The 12,750-nt window shown below is 47.5% G+C and overlaps 1 protein-coding gene across 2 annotated transcripts in view; it reads left to right on the top strand.

Moving 5' to 3' along the window:
* Window positions 1-5,073: 5,073 nt before the first annotated feature.
* Window positions 5,074-12,750, top strand: part of Usp46 (ubiquitin specific peptidase 46) — a 69,686-nt gene continuing 62,009 nt past the window's right edge. Inside the window, exon 1 of one of the 2 annotated variants that reach the window (NM_177561.3) lies at window positions 5,074-5,235. In NM_177561.3, coding sequence (NP_808229.1) covers window positions 5,200-5,235 — 36 coding nt within the window. In that variant the 5' untranslated portion in view covers window positions 5,074-5,199. Of the gene's footprint in view, window positions 5,236-6,247; window positions 7,839-12,750 lie in introns of those variants that run through there. The other variant, XM_006504268.4, reaches the window with a different exon arrangement.

The following is a 12,750-nucleotide window of genomic DNA, read 5'->3' as shown; positions in this document are numbered from 1 at the left end:
GGATTATGTTGCAAAGCAAGTTCAGTGGGCAGTCTATTCTTCTAAGTTCCTGTAGGAAGTGGCACATGCAACCAAGGTGGACGACTCCACCTAGGTCTGTAAGGTCCATCCAGTGGCAAACGTGGAAGGTCCGTTCAGCCTGCTCAAGGCTGGGAAGGGCGCACAGTGAGATGCGTTGGCTCAAAAAAAAAAAAAAATAAGGTAGAAACTAATTGAGGAAGACACCCAAATTATTCTTGTTGATGTTGTTAATTATTTATTTTTTTTTGTGTGTGTACTCTGTAGCTGTCCTCAGACACACCAGAAGAGGGCGTTGGTTCCCATTACAGATGGTTGTGAGCCACTGTCAGTGTTCTTAACCACTGAGCCATCTCTCCAGCCTCCAAAGACACCCAATATTAACCTTGCCTACACACACACACACACACACACACACACACACACACACACAACCCTACACACACACACACACATACACACACCCCCCCACACACACACTTGCACACATCCCTACACACACATGTACACATGAAGTCCCAGGGCTGACTTTTTACTGAAGAAATCAGTCTCTGTAGCTGGACCATGAGGTTCCTTCTCACTCTAGGTGCAAGGTAAGACATACCTGAACCCTTGGGTTTTGGGCTTTTTTTTTTTTTTTTTTTTTTTTTTTTTTTTTTTGAGACAGGGTTTCTCTGTAGAGCCCTGGCTGTTCTGGAACTCACTCTGTAGACCAGGCTGGCCTCGAACTCAGAAATTTGTCTTCCACTAGCAGCCTTTGGATGAAGACATAGAACTCTCAGCTCTGCCTGTGCCATGACTGCCTGGATACTGCCATGTTCTCACCTTGATGATAATGGACTGAACCTTTGAACCTGTAAGCCAGCCCCAATTAAATGTTTTTTGTTTTTTGTTTTTTTTTTTGTTTTTTTTTATAAGACCTCCCAAGAGCTGGGATTAAAAGTGTGCACCACCACGCCTGGCCTTTTCTTTCTTTCTTTCTTTCTTTCTTTCTTTCTTTCTTTCTTTCTTTCTTTCTTTCTTTCTTTCATTTGAACCCTAGGGTTTGAGCACGTGCACTGGTCAGTTCTGTGTATCTCCCTTGAGGAAATGCCTCCATGAGATCCAACTGTAAGGCATTTTCTCAATTAGTGATCAAGGGTGGGAGAGCCCATTGTGGGTGGTGCCTGGGCTGAGTGAACCAGGGGAAGCAATCCAGTAAACAGCACCTCTCCATGGCCTCTGCATCAGTTTCTGCCTTCAGGTTCCTGCCCTGTGTGAGTTCCAGCCCTGACTTCCTTTGGTGATGAACAGTAATGTGGAAGTGTAAGCTGAATAAACTCTTTCCTCCCCAACTTGCTTCTTGGTCATGGTGTTTTGTGCAGGAATACAAACCCTGACTAAGACAGCATGGGAGAGGGATCTTTCCCAGAGTAGGTCTGGCAGTGGCTACTGGAAGACACAGAATAATTCCAGGGTGGGCACATGGTGAATTCCATCACAAGGGTTGGCTGAAGTAGAGTTAGACCTGTTCTGAGACTTGTAACTATACAAGTTACCACATCCTAGGTAATGCCAGTGCTAGCCGATGGGTCGCACTTTACAGCAGGGAGCACACTACCTGGAGTGGCTGCCTCGCTCTGCTCCACTTAGGTTGATGCTGGCCTAGAAACCATTTTTCCATGTCCTGGCTATTCTTTTCCAGCCATAGATCTCACATCAGCTGTAGTCTCTATAGAGACACACTTTCCCTCAAAATCCACTCATTAGCTAGGCACCATCTGTGAGGTTTGACCTCTTCCTACCTGGGTAGTTCTCCACTCAGTGAAGCCAGGGTTACAATTTTCTAATCCAAGAGCCTTCTGTAATTGAGACTTGTTTATATCAACCTTGCCGAATTGTAAAACACATTTAATCATTCATGAGTTGGATAAACTCTGCAGTGTTCGATTGATTTGCTGACTAACCCATAGCCTTTCAACTTTTTTTTTCCTTCTTCTTCCAGAGGTAAACAGAATCTTCTTACCTCTCCCTGGCTGGCCTGATACTCACTATGTAGCCCAGGTGGGCTTTGAACATGTGGCAGTCCCTCTGACTCAGCCTCTCGAGTGCTGGATTACACTGCACCACACCCAGATTTCAACCTGTCTACAGTCTACTTGGTTTTAGGTGTTTAGAGGGTACCCAAACAATCCTTTTTCTTGTTGGCACAGCACCCAGGGCCAGGTCCTGGTTGGTTTTCTCTGTGCCAGTGGTGTTTGTGTGTGTAAACATATGTGTATGTTCATGTGTGAGTGCGTTGTATGTGTCAAAGCCTGAGGTTGATGTTGGATGTCTCCCTCCTTTCTGCCTTATTTTTTTTTTGTTTGTTTAAAGATTTATTTGATTTTTTTTTGTTTGTTTGTTTTGTTTTTTTGAGACAGGGTTTCTCTATATTGCCCTGGCTGTCCTGGAACTCACTCTGTAGACCAGGCTGGCCTTGAACTCAGAAATCTGCCTGCCTCTGTCTCCCCAAGTGCTGGGACTAAAGGTGTGCGCCACCACCGCCCAGCTGATTTATTTGATTTTTTAAAAAGATTTATTTATTTTATGTCTATGAGTACACTGTAGCTGTACAGATGGTTGTGAGCCTTCACGTGGTTGTTGGGAATTGAATTTAGGACCTCTGCTCCCTCTGGTTGGCCCCGCTCACTCCAGAAGAGGGCATCAGATCTCATTACTGGTGGTTGTGAGCCACCTTGTGGTTGCTGGGATTTGAACTCAGGATCTTTGGAAGAGTGGTCAGTGCTTTTACCCACTGTGCTATCTTACCAGGCCCCCCCCTTTAAAAAATTGGCATTTTCTTTTTATTTTAAAAAAATATTTTTTAAGATGTCTTCAGACACACCAGAAGATGGCGTCAGATCTCATTAAGGATGGTTGCTGGGATTTGAACTCAGGACCTTTAGAAGAGCAGTCAGTGCTCTTAACAACTGCGACATCTTTCCAGCCCGATTTATTTGATTTTTAATTATGGATGTGTGTGTGTGTGTGTGTGTGTAGGTGGTATGTGCATATGATGTAGGTGCCATGGTCCAGAAACCATGGGATACCTTGTAGCTGAAGTTACAGGTACTTGTGAGCCACCCTAAGTGGGTGATGGGAATTGACGTCAGGTCCTCTGGAAGAGCAGTGTGCACTCCTAACCATCCAGCCATCTCTCTACCCCTTGCACTTTACTTGTTTGAGACAGAGAGGGTCTTGCCTGAATATGTAGCTTGTGATTTGACTAGTCTGGCTGGGCAGCAAATACCAGCCCATCTCTGTGTTCTCTCTCTGCCTCTCCAGCACTGGGATAGTTATACACCATGACTGTGTTTCTTTACCTGTGGGTGTGGACTCGGGCGGGGGGCAGGACGTGAGTCTAGAGATCTGTACTTGTGCAGTAAGCACTTTATAGACTGAGCCATCTCCCCAGCTCTCAATTGTGTTTTAACCCCTGTAGGCCTTGCACTCAGTGCATTCATATTGGAAAAAATCGCAAAGCTTATCATTAGAAAGCATGAAAGCTTTAGACTAACCACGCACAAAGCTGAGGCCTTCAGCTTGTGACATTTCTCAGTCTTTAAGCTTTTCAGGACCTTACTGTGTTCTGGCCAGTCATAGTTAGGGTGTTTTATCGATGGTCCCCCTCCCCTGCCCCCTCCTCAAATGGTGCCCCTCCTAAGTTTAGCATGCCTTTATCTGTACTATTTATTTGAGAAACACAGAGCTGGGTTGGATACCTGCTCTGTAAGCCTTATGGAGCTAACCATGTCTATTAACTAATCATGTAGAAGCTGGAAGAGTCGTAACTGACAGCAGTAAAAAAGAATGAAAGTAAAATTCAGGTAGAATGAGTCATTGTGAGCAGGAATATTAATCCTTCTACACACTGAAAAATACAGTATCCATGTGACCCGTCCCCCACCCTCACCCTTCAGTCAGTGGTTTTGTCTTCTATTTCCACCCCAGATCCTAGAAGAATTACCAATGGATGGATGGCTCTCATGTTATGTGTATAACCCTAGCCCCCCAGCCCCCAGTATGTTACTCTTGGCTAGACAGAGCTGTCTTCAATTATATTAATTTCTCTCCTAATTTAATTCTCCACAAAATACATTGGTTTGGGAATTTATCACGTTTCACATGCACAACTTCCCTGTGGAAAGCTTGGGACTGCAAACTTGTCTGCACAATTATTCCCCATGTTTGAAATGAACTCTTTCAGTTCTCACGAACATATCCCTCAAGTGGTGTGTACAGTGTGCACCCTGAGCCTGCAGTCTGGGCCTCCGCAGGAAGGTGTAAAAGCTCAAACAAAACTGAGATCAGGAGCTCCGAGGATGGGAGATAGGAAAGTTTTGTTTTGGTATTTCCTGGACAGCCTCTAGTACCGCCCAGAACCTGGCCATTTCCTCTGTACCTGCTAATGTCACAAATCTCCCGAGTGTGCCTGCTTAGACCCGGAATTCTTTCCTTTCTGGGAACCTTTCCCTAGGCAGCTGGGTTGCTGCTGGCTAGGGCTTTCTGGCCACGCCCATGTCCTGGTCTCATTTTACTTTTCGGGTTCCGGCGGATGCCATCTGGCTAGAACCCTGGAGAGAAACTTTAAAGTTGACTACACTCACCCTTAGACCCTTATTCATATCCTCCACTAGCTAATCCCTAACGCCCAAGGCTTGCTGGACACCAGCAGAAACGGGCAGAGGGAAACCGGGAAGCGAGCACGCCCGTGTCCCCGCGGTGTAGGTCCCCAGCCCAGTGCCCGGTACGGTCCTGGGTCCGGCGGAAAGGCCGCGGTGCTGGGTTTGCTCGGGGCTGGCCTTACGGTGCAGCTGGCACCGAGCGGGACCCTAGGGCAGAGGAGCAAGAACGGCTTCCAGTGGGGTCAGCCGAGCGGGTCCTGGCTGGCAGCGGGAGCATAGCAGTGGCCTCGGTTCCGCGCCTCCCGGCTCCGGGCTCCTCCTCCCGCCGGCCGCGGCCCGGGCTGCGTCGCTCCGCCACTCCCCGCCCCGCGCCGCCGCCCCGCCCTCGCCGCCGCCCGGCCTCGCTCGCCCAACCCCACTGCAAGCCGGCCCCAGGCCGCCTCGCCGCCACCCGGCCTCGCTGCGCGCCACCATGGACAGTCCCGTTTTCCCCTGGTAAAGATGGCGGTGCGCGATCGCTGCAACCTTTAGACTAATGACTGTCCGAAACATCGCCTCCATCTGTAATATGGTGAGTGGCCGCCGAGCCTCCGGGGGTCGCGCCCGCAGCGAGCCAGGCAAAGAAAGGGAACCCCGGGCTGGAGCTGCACGCGCGCCGCGGTCGTGGGGGCCGTGCGGCCAGAAGTTCCCGGTCCCGAGGCTGGGCCGGCTGACCGCAGTCCCCCCCACCTCTGTCCCAGCCGGGGACCCCGAGCGGATCCCAGGGATCCCCAGGGCGGCCCCATGCCCCCGCCCTCGAGTTGCGGTGCGGGTGGTGGGTGGGGGTGGAGGTGGAGGGTGCGAGGTGGCTGCACAGCGAAGTCCCGAGGGAGGACCATGAGGGTACGAGCCCGGAGTGGAAGGAAGCAAATCCTTCTGGTGCAGTAAATAAACCCTTACTGGACTCGCCGACTGTCCTCTGCTCCTTCTGGAGTTCAGCCTTGATTGTATTTAAGATTCACTTTGCAACAGCAGTGCTCTTACCAGGAGAAATTGGATAGACATGAAAGCTGTGACCAAAAAATAAAAAATAAATAAAAAATAAAAATTCCAAGTGAAGAATCTGGTTAGAGAGGTGAACTAAAACCTGGTATCGGAAAAGCATGGCAATTTGTTCTGGAGGCCTCAGTTTCCCCACCTGCATGCAGGAGATTATAAGGAGACAGGAACGTTTGCAGGCCCTGGGAGTGAGTGGCTGTAGGTGTGAGGAAGTCTGCAGGGGTTGTCCTGCCCCGCCTCCTCTCCTTTTAGCTTGGACACTGCCTGGTCTGTCTGATAGGGTGGGGGTCTGGGGGGGGGTGTTACCCAGCAGTCACTTTAATTTAGATTTCCCCCATTACTTTCCAGTTCTGTTTAGTTTCCTCGGGACCAGTTTCTAGCCCTTGGGGCCACTGAGTGTACTCAGCTAGCACCCCCACTTGTGGGAGCCATAGGGAGGTCAGGGGTAAGGCACTGGGGTGTGGGAGTTGAGGAGGGTGTGTGTTCTGCCTGTACTTTCTGTATCCTCACCCCCTTAGACCCCCTTCAAACTGGAACACTGTTTTTTTTTTTTTTTTTGTTTTGTTTTGTTTTTCCATTTTGGGGAATCCATCCCCGCCCCCACCCCCCTCCGCCACCAAGTTAGACAGTAATGCTAGCATCTAAAGGAAATCTGAGGAGGCCTGATTAAGTAGGCCTCAGGTAAGGTGATCTGGCTGCCCTTCCCCCATCACACAGCTCTTTAAATCTTCTGTCCCACATTCTGTTGCAAGATCAACACATGGCACAGCACATTAAGGAGCCATGTGTTAGCTCAGGTGGAGTTGAGACCTGCTGGGGCTGGCCCCAGCTCTCTGTGCTGGTCCAGGCCAGCAGAGCAAACGCAGGAGGTCCCAGAGAGGTAGCTAGCTGCCTGCTTGGTGGTACAAATCTCCTTAGCCGATGGCTCCCGCAGCCTTGTCATTTTCCCTTTCTGCTTGAAGACGCAGGTTTCCTGCTTCTTCCTGTCCAGTGACATTAATGTGGCTGGATGCCCTGAGAAGACAATGCATTTCTTCTCAGTGTCTCAGCTGTAACCGAGCTCCTGTGGGGAACTGGGAAACCACAGGAGCTTCAAGGCTGTCTTTCCCGCCTGTGGGGTTGGCCGCAGGCCTACAGGCTCCTGAGGCTCGGGGCCTGCTTGTGGAGCTGCGCTTGTCCAGTTTGCAATCCAGTGACACCTCTCCGTATCGAAGCAGAGTGGAAACCAGAGAGCAGTTGTGTCCCAAGAGGAAGTCTGCCTCCGGCTTGTTCTTGCCCTTGCTGTAGCTAGGACTTCTTGGCACACCTGGACAGAATGTCACAACCTGTTTTCAGTGACACTCAGCCAGGAAGACAAGCTTCTGGAAGGGCATGAGAGGAATGGGCCAATATTATGTCAATAGAATAAACACTTCTGGTAACCAAGTTAAAGCTCACTCCCCCCCCCCCCCATCCTTCCCATAGTGAAGTAAACCTAGTGTTTCTGTTTAGACACTGTCTTGGGCAAGTGGAGAATGCTCGCCTTCTAATGTGAGACTCTAGATTCAGTCCTGTTTATGTATTTCTCTGTGGCTTGTGAGGCAGGGGCTCGTTAGCCCAGGTAGACCTCCAGCATGAGGTGCCTTGAGCTTTAGCTGACAGACAGATGTGCCCTGCTTCATCCAGTTTTCAAGACCCGCTTTGAACACTGCAACCTTGTGTCCTTGAGCCCGCCGCTAGTCTTTGCTTCAGCTTTTATTTGTAAAAATGGGCTGATAATGGTTGCATTCCAGGAGGGAGTCTCCGGGGCTCACAGCCCAGGACATAGTAAGTTCTCAGTGAGTGGCCACTGTGCTCACCACCTTCTTTCTCATTATGGTGTTACCTCCATTCCCTTTAGGGGCCATGGGAATTTGGTCTTCTCCTACTTGAGTATAAACCACCCATCGGGTCACTTATGCAAAACAAGCTGAATGACTCTGTAGGGAAGCTGGGGTGGGAGCTGGAAACCCCGCCCCTAATAAAACCTGCTCAGGTCAGTTCTGCCCCTCCCACTGCTTCATTCCTGGTTCCTAGAGGAGAAGGCTGGTGCTGGGGGAGACTGCGGTGTCTCTGTACAGCGAGATAAGAGCTCACTTGACTATGAACTGTTTCCAGGTAGGAGTCTCTCTTGTTACTTACTGGGTTTCTCACTGGGGCTCTTACTTGGGCGTTTTCACTTTCTCCTTTTATTCCCAGTGGGTTTGAGGAGTGGTAGAGCAACCAGGGATTGTTTGTTTGTTTGTTTGTTTGTATTTATTTATTTTTTACTGGCTGTCTCAAAACACAGCACAGGCAAGAACTCTACCACAGAGCAATAATAGACCCAGGCTGTAGGTCTATTTTAAACATTTTCTGATGTGTGTTCTGAAAGAATGTTTAAAGATACTATCTTCTTGGGGAAGATAAACCAAGATAGGTCAAGATCTAGCTCTGAAAGGATCTCCTTTCCTCCATTGAAGGAGCTCGCAGCAGGGCTTAAATAAGCTTGGAAGCAAGTCCTTCCTTCCATAAGGTCTTCACACCCTCTTCCTTCCTCTTCCTGCCTCTCATCCTTCCCCTGAGGTACTTGTCCTTTGAAAGTTCAGACCTGGTTCTCGTTTGCTTCTTGTGAATGTCCTCCCTTGGCAATGCCCGATCATCTCTCCCCGGCTAGGGCGAGTCAGTCTGACCACATGGCTGTGTGTGGTGGAGATAGTAAAGCTTGTTTGGCTGGTGTGTTGTAATTTTTGAAAATGCTTCAGCTGCTACCAGGCACAAGGAGATGTCCCCTTGCTGATAATCCTCTGCTGTTTAGAGCAGTGTACGCTGCTCGCTGGGTGTTTCATGGTCCTACAAATGGAAGATATCGTTTGTGATTATGTACTGTTTTTGTTTCCTGTTTGAATTGAGGAATTTTCAAAAGAAAGAAAAAAAGGAGGCAAATGTGACTTGTACTGGTGTAAACTGGCCTACGTCATCTCTTCTTCATTTCATTAAGATGTGTGTTGGGGGCGATGCTTGTATCAAGTAGTAGGTTTTTTGGTGTGTGTGTAACATGTAGTTTAGGGGTGGAGTGTTTTGCTTAGCTTGTGTGAGGCTTGGGTTTTGTCTCTAGCTCTCTCTCTCTCTCTCTCTCTCTCTCTCTCTCTCTCTCTCTCTGTGTGTGAAATGTTCTACTGATGAATGACATCAAGGACCAGCAGTGTTAGCACTAGCACATACTGTGTGCAGGTACTTAGTACATAAAGATATGGGTCCACAGCTCCAAGGAGCTCTGTCGGTCCTTAGCTTGTGGCCTGTTTCTGGAAAAAAGATGAAACAATTCCAATATAGTGTGATAGCCACACAGATGGTGTGAACAGGATCTTAGAAGTAGGGAGGTGGTCACACTGATGAGCACCACCGGACACGTCTGTAAGAGTCTCACGGTTTCTATGTGGGTTTCTTACTTTTCATGAGCATGCAATCACAGTCAACACCAGTCAGAACTGAAGCTGTAGGACTGGGTGTCATTCCAGTACAGTGTTAACCTGTACATAGCCAGTACAGTGTTGGTGGCCTTTGGTAAATTATACATCAGGGACCTTAAGTTTTTTCATCCTGTAAAATTGTGCAATATAGTTTTGGTTCTGAGATGTTTCTTAGTGGACAGTATTTCTTAAAGCCTTTCCTCTCTTAACTGGCTTAGTCTCTTCGGTGCCTAACTACCTGTTTCAAATCTCGTTGAACTCACCAGATATTGGTGGTTTAGCATGGATCACCACTAAGATGGTTTCCGACGCTCATTTGTGTGCCAGATTGGAATCCTGTTACGTGGATGAAGTTGCCTTCAAATGAAGAAACACTAAAGCCAATAAACGTTGGTGGCAAAACTGGGGACTTGATCTTAGATGTCTAATGTCCACCTGCTTGTATGTCTGTGCACTGTGTGTGTGCCTGATGCTCACAAGAGGGTGTTGGATCCTGGGACCAGAGGCACATGGAGCTGTGAGCTGCGCTGGGTGCTGGGAACTGAACCCAGCTCTCCTCTAAGAGCAGCTGCTGAGCAGTCTTCCCAGTCCCCAAACTGAGAATTTTAATAAGGATCGTTTAATCTTTATAAATCGACGTACCTAAAGCAAGTGGTTTGAGAATGATCAGAACTTTATTTTAATAATAATAATAATAATGATAATAATAATGCCAGTCTCTCAATGTGTCTGAAGAGATAACTTATTTCCATGACTCATGAATTCTATTTGCAAAGATAACTGGCAGCTGAACATGGAGTTTACTGTATCAGTGAGAAAAGGTTACAGTTACGAATGAGGGTTCCTTCTGATGGTTGTTAGGTGTTTAATAAATGCAGCCGGAGGTGAAGTGGGTTAATGTTTAAAGAGAAAAAAAAAATCTACTCTCCTGACCTTTCAGGTCTAATATGTTGTAGTTTATTTTAGGTCAGAACCTGACAATTAAGTCTGCAGAATTTTCTGTTTTCCTTGGACTCCTGGGGGAAGACAAATTTGAACACCAATATTTGGCTAGAATTGAAGACTGTGAGACCTTTTCTGAGTAAGAAGCCTGGTGTTCTACTTAACCACACACTAGGTCCTGCTTATTCATCTTCACTAGTGTGGGCTCTTCATGTGTTTGGGTTAAAGCCGGAAAGTAATTTTGAACTTCCGTTGCCTTTGCAGTTAAGAAAACTTTCTCTAATTAGATGTGGGTCTCCTGCCCACCAGTATCTGAGCCTGGTCTTTGCAATTAGTTGAGGTTTTCTGATGCCATTAAGTTGGATAGTGTCAACAGAAAGGCCTGAGCTCTTCCTGCTCTTAGCTCTGGTCTCCCCACGAAGTCCAAAGAAAGCTGGCTGGAGGAGCTGTGAACGCAGGTATCTTTTAATCTGGCTAATTTGTGTGGTCTAAATACTTTTCTTCCAAGTTGTTAACAGTTAGCTGCCATTTGTTGTGATATCAATGCCTGCCGAGGGGTTTGAAGGGCCTTTGGAGAGAAAGTGCCCCCAAGTGACCCAGCACACACTTATCACTTGCCTTCCATGGCGCTATAGGCTGTCTGCACTGTTGATGTTCTGGGATTACGGGTTAATTAATGGACATTGTAAATCCCAGCTTCACCATGGTGGTTGGTGAGATTATTTGCTGTGGATCCCTTATACTGATCACAGGCAGGGGACCTGTTGGTTCCTAATGCTTGCCTTGCCATTCATTGGTTGGTCCAACCTCTCCCCCCCCCCCCCCCGCACCTCCCCCCCTTCAGAATTCACAGAGTAAATACACTTAGTCCTGGGATTCCTTCTTAGGGTGGAGGTGAACTTTAGACATCCAGAAAGGTATGCGAAATAATAGCACAAGCAGCCAGCACTCCCCACCCAGGGAAGCAATGAGCTGCACCAAACAGTTCAAACCTCCCCTGGGAGGCTCCTAGGACACAGGGGCCATTGTTCCGAATTTGGCATTTATCGCGTGTTTCGTACTTTTACCAGATATGTGTACACTGACAAACCAGATACGGAACTGACTCGTGTGTTTTAAACAAACTCTGTAAATCCGAGCTTCTACCAATTCTCTAATATTAATTAAGTAATCCTGAGGTTCCTTCATCAAGATACTCATAAGTCTAGTTTATGTGCTGTATAATATTCCTTCAAATGAATGTGCAATCATATATTCAATTTATTAATAATCACAGGGTTTACTTTTTTGATCAGTGTATTTCAATGTTATAAACAGTTTTAAACTCGTCTTCCTGTGTAAATGTTTGTAGTCTCTCTATGGTAAATGCCCAGAAGGGGATTACTGCGTCAAAGGGAAAGGGCATCTTCCGCGGTAACATATTGCCAGGTTGCTCTCTGAAGCAGTTGTACCAATTTGTGTTCTAGCCAGCATGGTTGGGGGAGGGGGACCTAGTGGTTCCATACGCTTGCTGACACTCGATATTGTTAGATGTGGCATTTTGCCAATCTGATGGGTGTGAAATTGCAGCTCTGTGGTTTAAACTTGCATTTTATTCTTCACTAGCGAGGCTGAACATCTCATGTGTATATTGTGTTACAATGTTTCTAAGTCATGATCAGCGTTGGCTTTGCCGGAACACAGGGCGTGGGATGGCGGAGAGGAAAATCGGGGAGACCAAAGCAAAAGTCAGGGAAAGTAGGGGGACATGAAAATGTCCTCAGGGGGTGGGGCACTGGCAGCGTGGAGGTGGCAGACACCAATGGAGATGTCCTGAGTGTAGCAAGTTCATTCCGGATCTGTTTCTGTGCCGGCTGGGCTCGTTTCAAGTCCAGTTTGGGTGCGAGTCCATGCTTTGTTTGAATGAAATTGGCCTTGGTGAAAATCCTGTCTGGCCTCTTCTGGCATGCGCAGCTGCAGGGCCGGACTTGAGGAGTTTTCCTGTCGACCCAGTTGCTGTTGGAAGGTCTTTGAGAAAATGGTCTTATTCTAAAAGTACAATTCTTTGTCCTTTGGGTTAGGTTTTGTGCACAGGAAGCCAGGGTTCATCAGCTTTGGCTTGAATGTCCTGGTGTCTGTCGCGTTCACTATCAGAAAACATTCCTTTCACCCCAACCCCAGAGCCCTGTGAATGTCACCGCACTGAGCACAAGAGGTGCTAAGATGCCTTATAATTCAGTGGCTCTTTGTGTACCAAAGAATGGAGCGCACCTGCGTGTTCTCTTATTAAGAGTCCAGACTCGGGAGAGATTTTGAGTAAGCAGATCTTAGGTGGGGCCCTGGAACCTGCATTTTAAAACGCTTAATCCATACTTCCACACCCTACACACTCCTGAGGACCAGGGTTTGAGAAATACAAGCTTTCGGAGGGATAGCCCCAAGCTCTTAAAAATATTGTTTAGAGGAATTACCTGCCATGTGAGAGGTTTTTAAAAATCAATGTAAAATTATTTAAGGCAGTGATTTAACTTCAAAAGGCAGAGAGTGCTACCATTCTCCAGTTGTATTTCTTGACATTAAACAATTAGGTTTTTTTTTTTTTTTAATTTTCTTCTTGTCTCACAGAGTTTTCTTGAGTACTGGTTATGTATCCCTTG

The sequence above is a fragment of the Mus musculus genome, chromosome 5 (genome assembly GCF_000001635.26).
Source record: "Mus musculus strain C57BL/6J chromosome 5, GRCm38.p6 C57BL/6J".
Taxonomy (NCBI): Eukaryota; Metazoa; Chordata; class Mammalia; order Rodentia; family Muridae; genus Mus; species Mus musculus.
Note: the sequence above shows the minus strand (reverse complement) of the source record. Positions and strands in the feature narration are given on the sequence as shown.